The sequence below is a fragment of the Papio anubis genome, chromosome 14, assembly GCF_008728515.1.
Source record: "Papio anubis isolate 15944 chromosome 14, Panubis1.0, whole genome shotgun sequence".
NCBI lineage: Eukaryota > Metazoa > Chordata > Mammalia > Primates > Cercopithecidae > Papio > Papio anubis.
Window position 1 is genome coordinate 58,465,569 of NC_044989.1, and position 16,884 is coordinate 58,482,452.

Below are 16,884 nucleotides of genomic sequence, written 5' to 3' on the forward strand. Positions count from 1 at the left end.
CTTCATTTATTTTGTCTAGTCACTTCTCCATAATACATCACACTTTGTCAAAATGGTACACATGCCCCCAAGACTAACTGCTTTTTTGGGTTTTCACTTTCTTTCTGCGAGACCCTATGCACATAAAAAAATTTAGCATCAATAAAGATACATATGCCTTTTTTCCTGTTATCTGTCTTTTATCAATTTAATATGCAAGCCTCAACCACACCTCAGTCACTACTACAGGTGCTGAGGAAATAAGACTGATTAACATCTCTGCTTTATTGATAATTTGGAATAAAATAAAAAATACCTAAATATTCATCTAAATAAAAATGATTAAATGATGATACATCTACACTATGGAATATTAGAAAACATGTACAACTGGAATATGATAAAATATTTATACATTGATACAGGTTGGGGAAGCCACAATACTATTAGTTGATAAAAATCAAGATGTGAAACAGCAAGTAAGGTATTATCTGATTTATGTAAAAATAAAACAATTTTAAAAGCTATTATAAAACCTACATCATCCTGGCCAGTTTATACCCTCATTTTGAAAAGATCCTCACATAGGATCATATTCCAAGAAACAACTCTCCTGCAGCCAAAGATAACTGAAAGCAATGTGCATCCTTATTGCACTTCCTCAGAACATTGCCAAAAGGGGAAGTACATTCAACTCTTAAAAATGCTCTTTTTCTTTCTCTTTCAGTTTCAGTTATCTCAGAGCAGCTGTTCTCCACAAAAAACTTTCATATTCCTCTCTCCTTATTTCCTAAAACTTTCTCCTACATCCAACAGGATTGAATTCCTGTCTTTTCTGTTTCTCCTCTAGTCTTCTTAATTATTTCTCTCCCTAGCATTTGTTTTTATTTCAATATGAATTCCCTGGCTTCCTGAGATCACTCCTTGTTTTTCCCCAACTCATTACCCCAATAAGCGTATTAAAGACTCGGGATTTAGTGACTAATTGTTTAAGGATGCAGGATCATGACTGATGACTGGAGAGGGGGAAAATGTGTTTGTTATACTGCTAATTGAAAAAAGCAGAATAAAAATATTATATACATGCAATTTGAGTACAACTATAGAAAGCATATAACCTAGAAAGCAGAAAACCCAGGTCCATTTTTGATGCCTTTTGTTTTTTATGGGATAAAAAACAAAACACTGAAAGGACATGTACTAAAATGTTAACAGAGATTATTTTTTAAATTTTTTATGGGCAACTTCCCCCTCTATAATTACTTCTTGATATTTTCTTAAATATTTACTATAAGCATGTATTTTATTTTTATTTATTTTTTCTTTTTACTTATTTACTTATTTTTGAGACAGAGTCTCACTCTGTTGCCCAGGCTGGAGTACAGCGTTGTGATCATAGCTCACTGCAGCCTCAATCTCCCAGGCTCCCAATCCTCCCACCTCAGCCTCCTGAGTAGCTGGGAATACAGGCACACACTACCACACCTGGCTAATTTTTTTTTTTTTACTTTTTATTAATAAAATTTGGTAGAGACAGGTTCTCGCTATGTTGCCCTGGTAAGCATGTATTTTATAATAAATAGATTTAAATATTGGTATATCTTAAGTAATTTGATAATTGTGTATGTCTCAGATGGAATCTATATTTTTCACTCATTTCTAGATCCAGAGACATCTGAGTTTATTTGCCTGAAATAACAGGGAGTCTTCAGTGAGATAACTTAGTGTAACAGGTAACGGAAGGGGTAGTCAGGAAGACTAGGTTTGTCCAATAACTTTTCTGATATCTAAAGGAAAATAAATCTGAACATAACATCTTTCACTTGTTGTGTCTACTAGCTCCAAACTGCATGCTTAGGTCCTGAAATTGGCAGTGAGACTTAGAAGAAAACCTAAATACACTGTTTACATTAAAACATTTGTTAGCCCCTGTAGTGGAAGTAGTAAAGCAGTAAGAGAAATTGTGACCCAAAGGGACAAGAGAAGCCTTTGCTTCTGTGTAGACCACAACTTAAGTGTCTTAAGGGCTGCAGAAAACCCAGGTCCATTTTGATGTCTTACAAGCTACAGAACGTCAGGGATAGAGTTGAGTGGAAGAAGGCAGCTAGCAATATTAGCCAGGTACTTCCACCTAATTTGTTGGGTAAACTATGTCTCAACAGTAGATATCAACCAAAAGGTTCACAGCAGGAGAGAGAAAGCGATGGAGCGTATCTGAGATAGTCACTGGGAATGGCCAGGAATATTTGGGGAATAGAAGGTTCTTTCAAGTCCCTTGGAGGAGGATGTTGCAATCGCCTGAAAGGAAAGCCTAAAAGCATGGCTTACATGACACACAGGGAAACTATTACCTCTCCTCCGAATGCTTCAACAACTCTATTCTTACTGAACATTCAGCTTCCACTTAAAAATCATTCAGCCAGCTCCTCTTCTCCTCCTTATCCAGCTCATGTTTTTGGTTACTGCAGGGATGTTAATTGGGGGAAAAAAAGGATGTAGAGTGTAAATATAGTCTTATAATTAACCTTTTATGGTGCTTGTATTTGGGGAATGGACAGGATAAGAATCATACCACTTTTGGCTAGTCAATATTTGGTTTACTACACTCAATTGTTTGAGAGACAATCTGATACATATTTACATTTACATTGTTTGCAGCAAGGTTCTACAAATTAATATCCTTAAAAAAATTTTATTGAGACTTTTGACTATAAATGAAAAATAAAATTCTAAGCCCCCAAACTAACTGAATGGACCCCTCTTTTCAGCCAAGGGCATTCCAAAGTTAACTGGAAACACCAGTTCAGACCATGATGGAAATGGGTGTTTGGGTATGCCTCATTACACCCTCTTCCCTTTGAAATTCCCACACAACTGACCAGCATTAATATTAAAGCACAGACCTTAACACTGACAAGACAGACCTTTCATAGCAGTAAGATACCAATATGACAGATAGCAGGCCCTGAAAAAAAAATGTAGTATTTTATCCCCAAATATATTTCTTTGACATGTTTTGAAATGGCCCTGCAAAACTTTCTCTTGTGGAGAAAATCTACATTTGTAGAGAATCCCCTTCCCTTTCCGAGTCTTTTTCCTGATCCAGGAGAGAATAAACTAAGAATCTGGCATCTTTTTAAGTCTGATAAGAAACATTTAAAGTCTATTCTCTCTGAAGCCTGTTACCTGGAGGCTCCATCAGTAAACTAATACCCTTGGTCTCGACAGTCCTTTATCTTAACCCAGATATTCCTTTCTGCTGATTCCAGGTCTTTAGATAAACTCAGAAAATCTTTGAATCCACCTATGACCTGGAACTCCCTCATCCCACCCCCCTTTCAAGCTGTCGGGCCTTTCCAGACTGAACCAATGTATATTTTACAAGTATTGATTGATGTCTTCTGTCTCCCTAAAATATATAAAACCAACCATCTTGGGCACATGTTCTCAGGACCTCTTGAGGCTGTATCCCGTGTATGTCCTTAACCTTGGCAAAACAAACTTCTAAACTGATTGAGACTTATCTCAGATACTTTTTGGTTTACATGACATACTGATACGACATTTTAAATTATTTTTAATATTCTAATCCTTCATTTATATAGACAATCAAGAATTATGTCATTTGGATGGTTAAGTTTATACTTTGTAATTATCTTATATGTAAAGAATGCAGAGGACATAGGTATTTGGTCTGATTGTGTACCTAATGGGCTTGGAATTCCATTTACCTGAATTCTATTATTTTCAAAATTTCTATGTCAGGAACTGCTTAGCTGTTTAGAGATTGTAAGTTTATGAGTGCAAATGGCCTCCTGATTTTTATAAAGCAAAAAACTAGCTCTTCTTTGGCAGGCAAAACGTTTCCACTGATATGATCTTATCTCACTTTAAGTAACAAAAATTGGCTTTTTCTGAATGTTTTGTCTATGCATCATCTTTAACACTTTAATTGATTTGAAATGATCCTGGCCTTGTAAAGTATGCTTACTAAATGGCTGGGTTTTTCTTTTTCTTTTTAACCAGTGTGAGCATTTTATAGCACCTGGTTCTTTGAAAAGCAGAACCCATGCCATACCTACAAGTTGGCATACAGCCAAGAAAGTCCTTTTGTGTGCGTGTGTATTTGTGGTGAATCATTCATAGCCTGTAAGATCTATCAAAATAGCTTTGTTTGAAAACCTAGTTTTCCCCATATTTTTTTCTGATGACTCACACTTCAGTGCTTTCATGTCTAGATTCTCTTTTCTTTCTTGTTTCTCATCATGTTCATTCAGAAGATGTTCTTTCACTAGTTCCAAAATTTGTATTTCTATATTCTGTCAGTTTTCATCTTGAAACATACACACAGCAATATGCTCTGAATCATAAAATTCTGCATTAAATCCCAACACTTTAAAAAAACACATATTCTCAATATAGGTTTACCTGCTCCTCTGTTGCCATTTTTATTTAGTACAAATTTATTAACATTTAAAAATCATTGGCACTTATGAAACTTGAAACTTTATTTTGCTGTTAGGAAGATTTTGGCTGCAAAAAATATAAAAACCAATGCTAAGTGGTTTAAATAAGAACACTTAACATCTCATGGATGAAGATGAAAATATGGTGGTTCACGATTAGTTGAATTAGTAGTTCAATAATGGCCTCAAAGACTCAGGATCTTCCTATCTTTCTCTTTTGCCATTCTTTTAAATCGATTTTATTGAGGTATAATTTATATACAATTCAATCTTAAGGGTACAATTAGAGGGATTTTGACAAATGTATAATAATGTATCTACTACCACAGTAAAGAAATTTAACATTTGCAATGTTTCAGCTCTTTGCAGTCAATCCCAGCTCTTCAATTTCGAATAAAGGATTATATTGTATATACTCCTTTGTGTCTTCTTTCTTTTACATAGCATTGTGTTTTTGATATTCATCCAGCTTGTTGACTACTGGTGCTTTGCTCCTTTTTATTGCTGAGTGATGGTTCATTGTATATTTGCTTATTCATTCACCAGTTGATGGAAATTTATTTCCAGTTTTTGGCTATTATATATGAAGCTGCTCTAATTCTTTGTGTGGATACAGGTTTGGATTTATCTTGGGTAAATATGCAAATGCTGGGTTGTATTTTAATTGTATGTTTGACACTATAAGAATCTGCCAAACTGTTTTCCAGAGTGGCTGTACCATCAACAGCAATATAAGAGAGTTCCAAGTTGTTCCAAATCCTTGGTAACTTAATAGTATATTTTGAAAAGCAAAAGTTTTTCATTTTGATGAAGTTAAATTGTCAATTTCTTCTTTTAGATTTTCAGCTTTTAAATTTTTTGTACTTTATAACTACACACAGTTAAAGATTATAGATTTTCTGCTAGGTTTTCTCTAAAAGGTTTTAGATTTACATCTTGTATTTAGATTTAGCTGTATGATCAGTTTCAAGTTAATTTTTACATGGGGTATGAATTAAGGGTTTTTTTTCTTTCTTCTTTCTTTGTTTTTGTATATATGGATGTCTAGCTGTTCTAACATTTGTTGAATATTCTGCCATTCCTGGGGCTTTAGATTAGTACTTTTCCCCACCTTCATGGTCACACGATGACTGCAGCCATTTTAACCATCATATCACAGACTATCTCTTCCAAGAATGTGTCCAGGAAACTTCTTTTCACCTCTTGTTATCTAGACTCAACACATATTTATTTTATACTGTCTAAACCAATCATGGGAATTGGAATGGGGCCCGCATGATTCATTTATTCATTCAAGAAGGAAATGGTTGTCTATATCCTTTCTAGGGGTTGGGGATACAGTGGTAACGAAAACAGGAAAAAATGTTGCCTGACCTCATGAAACATACAATTTACTGAAAAAGATTGTCTTTTGTCAAAATAAATAATAAACTGTATAATATATGGCTGTACAGCAGTAGGTACTAGGGGAAAATACAGAGAAAGAGGCTATGAGATATTGTGGGTGGCTTGAAATTTCAGATAGGATGTTTACGAAAGGTCTCACTGAAATGACTTTTAAATAAAGACCTGAAGGAAGTGATGGAGTAGGCCATATAGATACCAGGTTGAAGAGTGGTCCAAGTGGCAGGAAATGTGCAACGTTCCTGAGAACAGCAGGCCACTGTGGTTGAAGAGAGTAATAGGAGATTGGGGAGTGGGAGTGCATAACAGGTAGATCACTGTTGTTTCCAACGAGGGGCAATTTTGCCAAATTTGGTAATGTTGGGGGACATTTTGGTTGTTATAACTTGTGTGGGAGGGAGTGCTGAGGAGACCAGGGAGACTGCTAAATACCCTACAATGCACAGGACAGCTTACCTCTCAATCATCCTCCTCCTTCTATACCCCCAACAAAGAATTATCCAGGCTGACTGTCAATAGTGCCCAGGTTGAGAAATGCTGTTTAAAGTCATAGTGAAGACTGGCTAACAGTGAGTAAATTGGAATGACACTGAATTGTTTTAAGTTCAGGAATTATTTAAGCTTTAAGGATCATGTGGCTGTTTGTCGTGAACAGACTAAAGGGGTAAGAGGGTATAAAATATTTAGCAGGGTAATACAATTACCTAGAGAAAAAATATGGTTTGGGCCAGAATGCAGGTAAGGGTGCTAAGTGATAGATGTTGAATGTATTTGGAAGGTTGAGCCAACAGGATTTACTAACACACTGGATACATGCCTGTAGGGAGAGGAACCACCTACAAGTAATCTGCTGTGGCTGTTGCTGGAGTTGTGTCTTCCCAAAAGGGACCCTGGGAAGTGGTGGAAAGCTGAACAAATTTGGAAAGGAGGAAAGAGTACCCAATATGGATATTAGGATCAGTAACCAATTGCATCTGTTACATATATATCTTACGAAAATAAGAAAGCACACTGTTGGACCAGTGAATGACTAAGGGCACAATTATTCTATGGACTAAGTTTCTTTAAAAATACTTTTTTGTTTTTAGAAACGCCTTCTCATGCCATCTTTCATTTTGGTGACCGTCTGAAAGATTCCTTATTCTATCAAATTCATTAAAGGGCTCCAATTTTCCTTTCAGTATTTGCATCCCAACCAATTATTGGTGGTTCCTATGCAGAAGGCTGAAGTATTAATAATCTTTTTCTAAGCATTTGTTTGGTTTAGTCTAAAATATAAGCTATGAGTCTTTTTTTTTTTTTTTTTTCCTTCGACACGGAGTTTCGCTCTTGTTGCCCAGGCTTGGGTGCAGCGATCTCTGCATACTGCAATCTCCGCTTCCCGGGTTCAAGCGCTTCTCCTGCCTCAGCCTCCCCAGTAGCTGGATTACAGGCGTCCGCCACCACGCCTGGCTAATTTTTTGTATTTTTAGTAGAGACGGGGTTTCACCATGTTGGCCATGCTGGTCTCAAACTCCTGACCTTAGAGGATCCACCCACCTCGGCCTCCCAAAGTGATGGATACAGGAGTGAGCCACCGCACCTGGCCGATATGGGTCTTTATGTATTAGAAAACTGCTTAATAAAGTCCTCACTTTATTATCATAATCATAACCAATATCCTTATAATCTAATAACTATGGTTATTTTCATTTCACAGACAAAAAAAAAATCTGAAGTTTGTTAAGTAATTACGGTGTTAAAATTATCCAACGATTAATGGCAGAAATAGGTCCTGAACCAATATGCCTTTGAGAATTTAAACGCGGTGAGTTACATACAGGCCCTCCTAACTGGAGTGTTCGCTAGTACCACTAGTTGCTCGGCGAGAGCTCGGTAAGTACTGGCCATTTGGAAGCTCGTGGTACTCAGGCTGTGGTACAGACCTAACACTCCTCCTACACAAATGCAGGTCGTGCTTATTTCGTACCAAACTGGTCTGGCGGCGGCTCTTCGTCCAGACGCTGGCGGGCCAGGGTGGAGGTAATAACACTTGTAGCCGCGCCCTCTCCTTCCCCTGGGCGTCTCCGGGGCGTGGACAGGCCGCTGAAAAGAACCGGCTGCGGCCTGTGCCAGGCTCCGCGGGCTGCTGCACTGCGAGGCCGAGGCAGCTAGTGAGAAGTTAAGAAGGCCCTAAGGCGGGCCGGCTCGGATGCTGGGCCCGCCTTCCCGCGGGATTGTAGGCCCGGGGGCTCCGCCTGGTCCCGAGGCAGGAGGCGGTGCGCGCGGCCCGGCGGCGAGGGACACTGAGGCCCGGTCAGTCTTTTGCTCTGGGGTCTTGGTTGGGGTGCAGCAACTCCGCGCTCCGCTCTCCGCTTGCACCGCCGGAGCCGCGGCCCCGCCCGGGAAAGAGCTGCCGTCGGAGTGAGACGCCGGGGATTCTGGGCTGCGTCTTAGTCATGCCCTGGGCTTGGTCTCTGCTTCCGCGTTTGGTTCCTTTTTCCCCTCTGGGGGTGAGAACCAGGCGTCCCCTTCTACTCGCGTTGGCCAAAAGCGGGGTCCGAGGTGTCAGTGGAAAAGAGGGTGGCGTTTCTCTTTTTGCCAGTGCAGAGAGAACTTGGGGCGGGAAGGCTGGTCGTGGCTCCCCGGCGCGCTAAGGGCGGACGGACCAGGCGGCTGGGCCGCGCTGCTCTCGATTCCTCCCGCAGGGTCAGCGGCCGCGGCGGGGTTGGAGGTCAGCCCTGGCTCATGTTAAACTCTGGGTATCAGTTTGCCCGGAAACTCATGTTGAGGACTTCATCTTAGCCTTGGGAATGTACCCAGAAGCCAAAGGGACACCCCTGATAGGGACTGGCCCTGAGAGGAGGCTGTCGTTTCCCCGAGCAGATGAACTCGGGACCCGCCCCCAGGGTGTGCATTTCGTAGTCAGGGTCTCCTTTACCGCCTCAAGCCCTGAAGCCACTGCCTTGCCCCAAAATATGTTTATCCTCTTTATAATTATTTAGAATTTATGCCTTAATCAGTAGTTTTTTACACTTCGGAGACTTTTAAGTTTTAAATCAGTAAATCTGTAATAGGTACCAGCATCTATAATGTACTGGTCGAGGGAAACCTCCACAAAACTTTTCCTACTTTATGATACAATCAATGCTCCAGGCATGGTTCACCATCCAAATTCCCAGCTTCCCTTGTGTGCCTATCAGGAGGAGGACAGGTGAATATTGTTAAAGATACACGCAGCGACTCTACCTGGGATGATGCTGCTAAGTAAAAAAGCAGTTAAGTGAAGGAGGAAAAACAGACACTTACGGAAGATAGGAAGATTATATTAAGAAAACTTTACGTGTATATGTTTATAAATAACTTTCATGTCAGAAACTCTTAATAGTTTTAAAAAATTCTTCAGAAATACTTAGAGGATCATGGTTAACCTTCACATTTAAATTATTTTGAGGCATATATGCTGGCATATATATTTTTTCCCCTAAGAAATTTTCTCTTTTAACTCAGAATTTCCCATTGAGAAATTTGCTAACCTATATACAATTATAATTAGTTGATTAAAGTTGCATGGCTGTGCTATGGAGATTATGTTTTTGTTGTTGGTGGCACAGCAGTAATCTCTAAGGCAGGACTATTTTCACTGTGATGAACTGAGAGAGGGTAAGAAGACAAAATGCTGAGAATATTTTGGCAGCCCGGGAACTACCCGATGGCCTAGTGTTCTGCTAAATTACATATCCATGAAAATCCCTGGCTCATTTAACAAATGTTTACTGCGTACCTACTCGGTGTCACATGCTTTGCTTGGTGGTGATGATGTCCATTGCCATTGTCTGTGTCTTCCCAATCCAGTTCTGTGTTCTAGTGACTGAAGACCTTCTCACTTTTAACATTTTACATTCTCAATGAAAGCAGTATTTCTATGTGTATGAAATTTATTTTATTTTTTCATTGGAAATTGTTAATTTCTTGTTGCTTAAGGTGTATCCTGCACTGTTAATATGTGCTATAGACCCCGGAAATGAATTTTGGAAGTGTTGTATTAAATGAAATTTGATTAATTTGCTTCTGTTTTTTTTAAATATCCGTATCTCTTAGATCTCAATATTGTAATGTATATGAATTTCTAATTTGAATATAATGTGTGGGCTTTTCCAAACTGAATTAACTTTAGAATCCTAATTTCTAGGAACCTGGGAAAGTTCCCCATTGAAGACATTTTGGGAAATGTATTTTAACTCTAAAGAGTTTTATTTGTTTTTATTTTTACCCATTTATCTCACCCCTTCTGCCAACAGAAGTGATGCCACCAAAAAGAAATGAAAAATACAAACTTCCTATTCCACTTCCAGAAGGCAAGGTTCTGGATGATATGGAAGGCAATCAGTGGGTACTGGGCAAGAAGATTGGCTCTGGAGGATTTGGATTGATATATTTAGGTAAAGTAAAACCTTAAATTACCAATTATTCTTATTTCTGTGACTGTAGCTGTGATTACTTAGTGACATTTTAAGAATGGAAATATGGAATTCATATGTGTACTTTATTAAAATTCATAATTGTACTTGATTAAGTAATAATATAGTACAGTGTCTGGGTTCCAGACATCACTGACCCACTCCTTGTTGTCCATGTTTTTCTAAATAACTCTTAGAAGCCTTTTTAGAGCATAATTTTACAATATGCCAGACAAAATGCTAACTTTCTTTTTTTTGAGAACTTGTTTTCTTAGAAACATGCTTTTTTCAGATGAGAAACCACAACTGTATAGATAAAAATACTTTCTGTGAATCTTAATCATTAATATTTAGGCAAAGCAAAGGTCTAGTCATTTCTTAACTGGGCTCTACTGGAGAATTCATAGATAAAACTTAAGGCATCTATTCTATGGAATAAATTAACTTCTCGTGCATCTAGAGTGGTCCTAGGGATGTGCCATTCTTGGGATAATTGAAAAAATAAACACATTTTCTGTGATCTGTGGTACAGTAAGGAACCATGGGCTGGGTAGGCCTTTACATTGCATTTAAGCATTTAAAAATTACACTGAACTTTAATGAATCATTCAAGGCTATCTTAAATCTGTGTTGAGGAAGGGATATCCATTAAAAGATTGATGAATAAAATAAGGAAAATGTTAATGATTTTTAAAAATATACCCTCAAGAATAAATTCTCCTAAATGTACTGGCTGAGATCACATCTATTTCCACAGGAGTTTAAGGAGTTGATAAAATACCTCCTTTGAGGGAATCTTGGGTTCTCATGAAATATTTCCAGAAAAACATGCTTCATGGATCCTGAAACATAAAGATCCTCTTCTGATAAAACTAAGATTGTAGTTTTGAATGAATGAATAAAATTTGGTCAATAAGTAGCTGCTTATTAAATACTTCAGTGTCTAATCTAGTTGGAAAGACAAGACCAGCACAAAAAATTGTATGGGCCAAGTAAAGGACAATTACCCCATTTAAAGGGTTTGAACTTGCTTGAAATTGCAAAATGCTGTGATTATTAAGTGCTAGATTTAGTGACATAGTCAACACTGTTCAATAGAAATGTAATACAAGCTACATATGTAGTTTAAAATTTTCTAGGAGCCACATTAAAATACATTAAAAGAAACAGGTGAAATTATTTTAATAATATTTAATGCAGTATATCAAAAATACTATTTCAATATGCTCTTAACATAAACAAATGAAATATTTTACTTTTTTAAATGAAAGTCTTCAAAATCTAAGGTTTATCTAGTCTCAAGAGCCCAATTACCACGTGGCTCATGTGCTCAGTAACTACATGTGGCTACTGTATAGAATATTACATATGAAGACTATGTGAGAATGAGTATTGTTTGAAACTTGAACTTAGTGAATTCTGTATTACAGCAAAGCATTAAGATCTCTAGTATACTATCTTGACTGAAGGTCGAGATACAGTGTTGAATACATTATTTCTGATGTGGCTGAGCTATAGGCTTGGATTCCATAGCTTATCACTTTTGGTTTTCTAATGTTTGTATTATTTGAGTAATTTCAAAGAACTAGAAAAAAACATTGACTATGTTGATCTTACCTCTTTTCTCTTTTTGAAATGTAAATATTATATGTATTTAAATCCAAATCAATGTTTAAGATTAATTAGTGTATGTCTGCTTATCTGTATGTATTTATGTGTACACATAGTCACTATTGTTACTGTTACGATAAGGGAATATACTTGCATAGGCATGTGACTTACTTGTCCCTATTCAAATGCAGAAAAATCTTTGCTTCTTTCAGTCTAAGTACAGTGTCACATACTTTTACTTTTTTTTTTTTTTTTGAGATGGAATCTCACTCTGTGGCCCAGACTGGAGTGCAGTGGCTTAATCTCAGACCACTGCAATCTCCACCTCCTAGGTTCATGCAATTCTCATGCCTCAACCTCCCAAGTAGCTGGGAGTACAGGCACTTGCCACCATGCCCGGCTAATTTTTGTATTTTTAATAGAAATGGGGTTTTGCCATATTAGCCAGGCTGGTCTTGAACTCCTGACCTCAGGTGATCTGCCCACCTCGGCCTCCCAAAGTGCTGGGATTACAGACGTGAGCCACTGCGCCCAGCCTACTTATTTTTTTTATTACTAAAATAATACTATTTGTTTTATAATATATTTCAGGGTTCAGTATGTAATGGAACATTCTCTAGTATCTGAACTTTAAAACCTGGACCCTAGGAAGATTAGCGAGTGCACACCATTGAGGAAGGACTTTAAAGAAATATTTAGCTATTTTCAGAAAAAAGGCTCTGATACTTCAGATTTTGTGATAAAGATGTGTGTTCCAAATGTTGTAACTGTTCCATTAAAAGTGATGCTAATGAATCGTAGAATCAGTTTAACTTCACTAAACTTAGTTTTTACTTTTTTCAAAGCTATACAAACAAATCAACATGAAATTACATCATGTTTTTGCATTTTACCATGGTTCTCATCACTTCCTCTATATAAATGAAGAGAAGAAGCAGTAAAATTCAAATTTTCCTGAATACCTTTGTGTCCAGCTACATTCATTTCAGGTATTCTTTCCAGATACCCCCTTTCAGCAGACACTTGATCAGCATTTACTGCCTAAGGCTGAGAAGAAACTAGCCGCTCTGTCTAGCTCATTGTGCATGTACAACTGTCCTCTAGCTTTGACATCAGTAGCCAGGGCCTTTTGGTAATCAGCAGCTTACAGTTAAGGGGAAGGGGCAGAGAAGTTTGGTATTTACTCTTGACTTGGAGAAATAGTGTGCCTCTGGCATTAATATAAATAGAAGAGTGAAAAGAAGTCTGAATACAAGAACAAAGTCAAAGTTCTTTCTTTGAATATGAAAACAGAAGGGGAGGAAAAAAGAAGAAAGGAAGCTGGTTTGGGGATGGGAAAAATTGCTATCATTTTAGTATCAAATAAGTGAAAACGTTTTTTAAACTTCAGGAAGGAGAGAAAACTGAGGGTTAGAATTTAATTATAATGCTAGGTATAACATAGAACCAAGTAGATTAAGGGAGAATTGCGTAAATAATAGCAGAGGTTTTGGCATTAGGCATATATGACCTGAATCCTGACCTGATGAAGCCACTCACTCATCTAGTTACTTAATCCTTTGGGTTCTTTGTTTCTATTCTGCATAATTGTGATAACAATAATTGTGAGGAGAATTAAATGATTTTGTTTTTAAGGAACTTGATAAGCATTTAATAAATGTAATTTATTTATTTATTTCCTTAGACATTCCCATTCTTAATACTGGTGCCATAGTGGGGCCAGGCTCAGTGGCTCATGCCTGTAATCCTAGCACTTTGGAAGGCCCAGGCAGGTGGATTGCCTATGCTCCAGCCTGGGCAACTTGGTGAAACCCTATCTCTACTAAAATACAAAAAATTAGCTGGTTGTGGTAATGTGTGCCTGTAGTCCCAGCTACTCAGGAGACTGTGGCATGAGAATTGCCTGAACTTGGGAGGAGGAGGTTGTAGTGAGCCAAGATCGCACCACTGCATTCTAGTTTAGGTGACAGAGTGAGACTGTCTTAAAAAAAAAAAAAAAAAAAAGTTGCTGCCATAGTTAAGACGATAACAAAGAACTCCATTGGAAGGGTGAATTTTCTATTTATTCTGTGAATTTTGGTGGATTTAACTACTAATGTGGTAAAACTGAGAACATAGAGAATGTCAACAGAAGACTTTATGACATTTTACTGAAAAAAGCTCCCCCTAAAATTTGCTATAGTAGTGAAAAGTTCTCATATAAGCTGTATTTATCTGCTTCAGATATGAAAGCTATTGGTTTTAGAAATTATTCAAAATTGAGAATAACAGAATTACAGGATAAACTTTAGCCATATTCTTTTGAAGGCCGATTATATAAGTAAAAGATATGATTTATCTGTAGAAGTTTTAGTTTCTTGAAGGTGGGCACGGTGATGACCATTTAGCATCTTTGGAGTGTCAAGCACAGAATAGATGTTCAACAGTTATTTGCCTAAGAAATTGAGACTGAGATTGGAGTACTTAACCCACACAAGCTAGTTTGCTTTGTTCTCTTCCATAATTATAGATGTCACTCTTAACTTTGGTCTACTCCTACAGATGAGTATCCTTAGTCACCAGGAAAGTTGAGACAAGGCAACTATCATGACATCATCTAAAAGAATGTGCATATGCTTTATTGACAGGGCATCAGTTGCAATATCTTTTAGATATTATCTCAAAGCTTTTATAAAGAATAACATATTTTTATAACTAAAGTTAACTGTGGTGAAGCCTAAAAATCAGATCATTTATCCATGGACAGATGTTTAAATTTCATCAAAGTGACTGCCAGACATTTTTGGATCATGCTGTCAGATTAGCCTAATTTTGTGCTTTAGAAACATAGAAGGAATTTTTTGTTGGGGGTAGGTTTTTAAAAATTATCAAAGTTTAACTCATTTATTTTACTGATAAGGAAACACATATTTTTAACAAGTGAATATAAACCACATACATAGAATTTGTTTTACTTCTTCATAAAATAATTTTTTACTATCTTTATAGTGAGCTATAATAGATTGATTTTAAGGTATGCAGAATAAAGTTTAGAAGAGTACAATGATAATGCTAGCAACAAAGTAGTGTGTTGAAATACATATTGCTTCATGACATATTACGTTATTAAATGTTATTTTGGTAGTGTTTTATAGAGAGAGCTTTGAGATAAATAGCCTTATTTGACGCAGTGCAACATTGTGGTGCCACTGCAATTGTTATTAGGCAATTTTGCAAATGATACTGTGGGAATGAAGAAAAGAATTGAATAAATGTGAAAATGAGAAAAATTTGTACTAGAAACTATAGTATTTATGATAAATTAGTTTCCAGAAGGTGTAAATAATAGGTAATATAAACTCAAAATGAGGAAGGGATCACTTGAAATTTTGTAAATTTAATGTGTTTGTTGGACTGACAGACAAGAAATAAAAGTCTCTATAAGATGTATTTTAATTTTGTTTATATTTAAATTTTGAGTTTTTAAAGAGATAGCAGTACTCAATTATCTATCAGTTAAGAAATCTAGGTGTTTAGAAAGTTTGGGTTCCTTCCATTAAAATGGAGACTTATAAGACTTGGCTTCTTCATTTTTTTAAAATATCCATTTTTTAAGCATATTTCATATTATGATTCTTCTTCATTTTCAACACTTTACTGTCAAATTCTTTTGCCTTAAGGGAAGATTTATAAAATACTCTGTCCTTCAGTGCATTTATATATTATGTCTCTTCCACTGCATCTGTTACTATCTTGTAACTGTTTACAGTGGTCAAGGTTTTTTTTTTAATTTGAAGCCTATTGCTATGGGGAAATTTCTTCTTTCTGAAATGAGCTCACCTCTATTGCCACACAATAAAAGAATTCTCAGCTTTTGAGAGCTTCTGGCTTCCTTATGAAATATGGATAGACTTCTGCTTCTGAAGTGTTTTAGGTTTTTTTTTTTTTTTTCTTTAGATAAGGAAGAAGAGGAATAAATAGTATGAGGTGTGTTTCTTCTTTTAAGACACAGGAATATCTATATCAGATAAATGAGAAGAAAATTAAGAAACTTTAAAGCTCTAAATGAGAGAGCTCATTAGAAATTAGCTACTTGGATGATGAAAATTTGTTCATCATCTACACTTAAAGGCACTTATGGGTTTTATACTGCTTAGATACTTGATTTTGCAATTAGTATTTCTTTAGAATGTTCGTCCCTGATAGCTCCATCACATGGACTGAGTTATTCCTGAACACTCTATTGTATGCTCCATGAAAAAATATTTTAAGGAGAAAAGAGAGAAAACTCAGCAATTATTTCAAGATAATTGTTGAGGACTTCCCTTGTCTCTTTTAAAAGCATGGCCTTTTGTTAGCCAAGTGGATTTATCTTTTCTTTAACATCTTCTATCAAGTAATACTTGAGGGAAATATTCTGTAGAAAGACATCCATTGAAGGCCAGAAACATCTACAGATGCAATGTGATCCCAAGCAATGAAGCATGTGGCCCTTCATTGGCATTATATGATAACAGGAGGATCTTCTGGCAGAAGAACTGACTTTTGCTGCGTTCTGCATGCTGCCCCTCCAAACCCATCTTTGATTGGCACCTATGCCCTATTGAAACTGGCATCACACCTTCTGAATGGGCACAGTGCCAGGCTAGCAGATGGGTATGGGCAAAAGCATGCCAGAAACCCAGTATGTGAATCAAGTTTAAGTATCAGGGGCCCAAATTCCCATCCAGGGATATAAAAACTACAGTCTGTTGAGAGCTTTTTGTGCTTAAGGTTAAAGGACATGCCATTTCTACTCCAGCTTAGAAGTTGATTAATTTTGAAAGTCAAACAGCAGCTCCTGTGGCTGTGTCAGGCAAAATCCTATCTTTGGTGAATGAGAATTACTACTTCATGTAGGGAAGAGAAAGTATTGTAATGAAGTTTCCAATGAGAGTTACTCTCCTGCAAGTGCCTCCAGCACTTAAGCAGCATGCATTCAGTGGAGATGAATATTTCTATTCTCC

The 16,884-nt window shown here is 37.0% G+C and overlaps 1 protein-coding gene across 7 annotated transcripts in view; it reads left to right on the forward strand.

The window, feature by feature from the left end:
• Positions 1-7,589: 7,589 nt before the first annotated feature.
• The window catches only part of VRK2 (VRK serine/threonine kinase 2), a 106,451-nt gene continuing 97,156 nt past the window's right edge, over positions 7,590-16,884 (forward strand). For 2 of the 7 annotated variants that reach the window (XM_021924840.2, XM_021924839.2), the window contains exons 1-2: positions 7,887-8,144; positions 10,130-10,270. In XM_021924840.2, coding sequence (XP_021780532.2) covers positions 10,135-10,270 — 136 coding nt within the window. In that variant the 5' untranslated portion in view covers positions 7,887-8,144; positions 10,130-10,134. The other 5 variants (XM_009184237.4, XM_031655201.1, XM_009184240.3 and 2 more) reach the window with 5 other exon arrangements.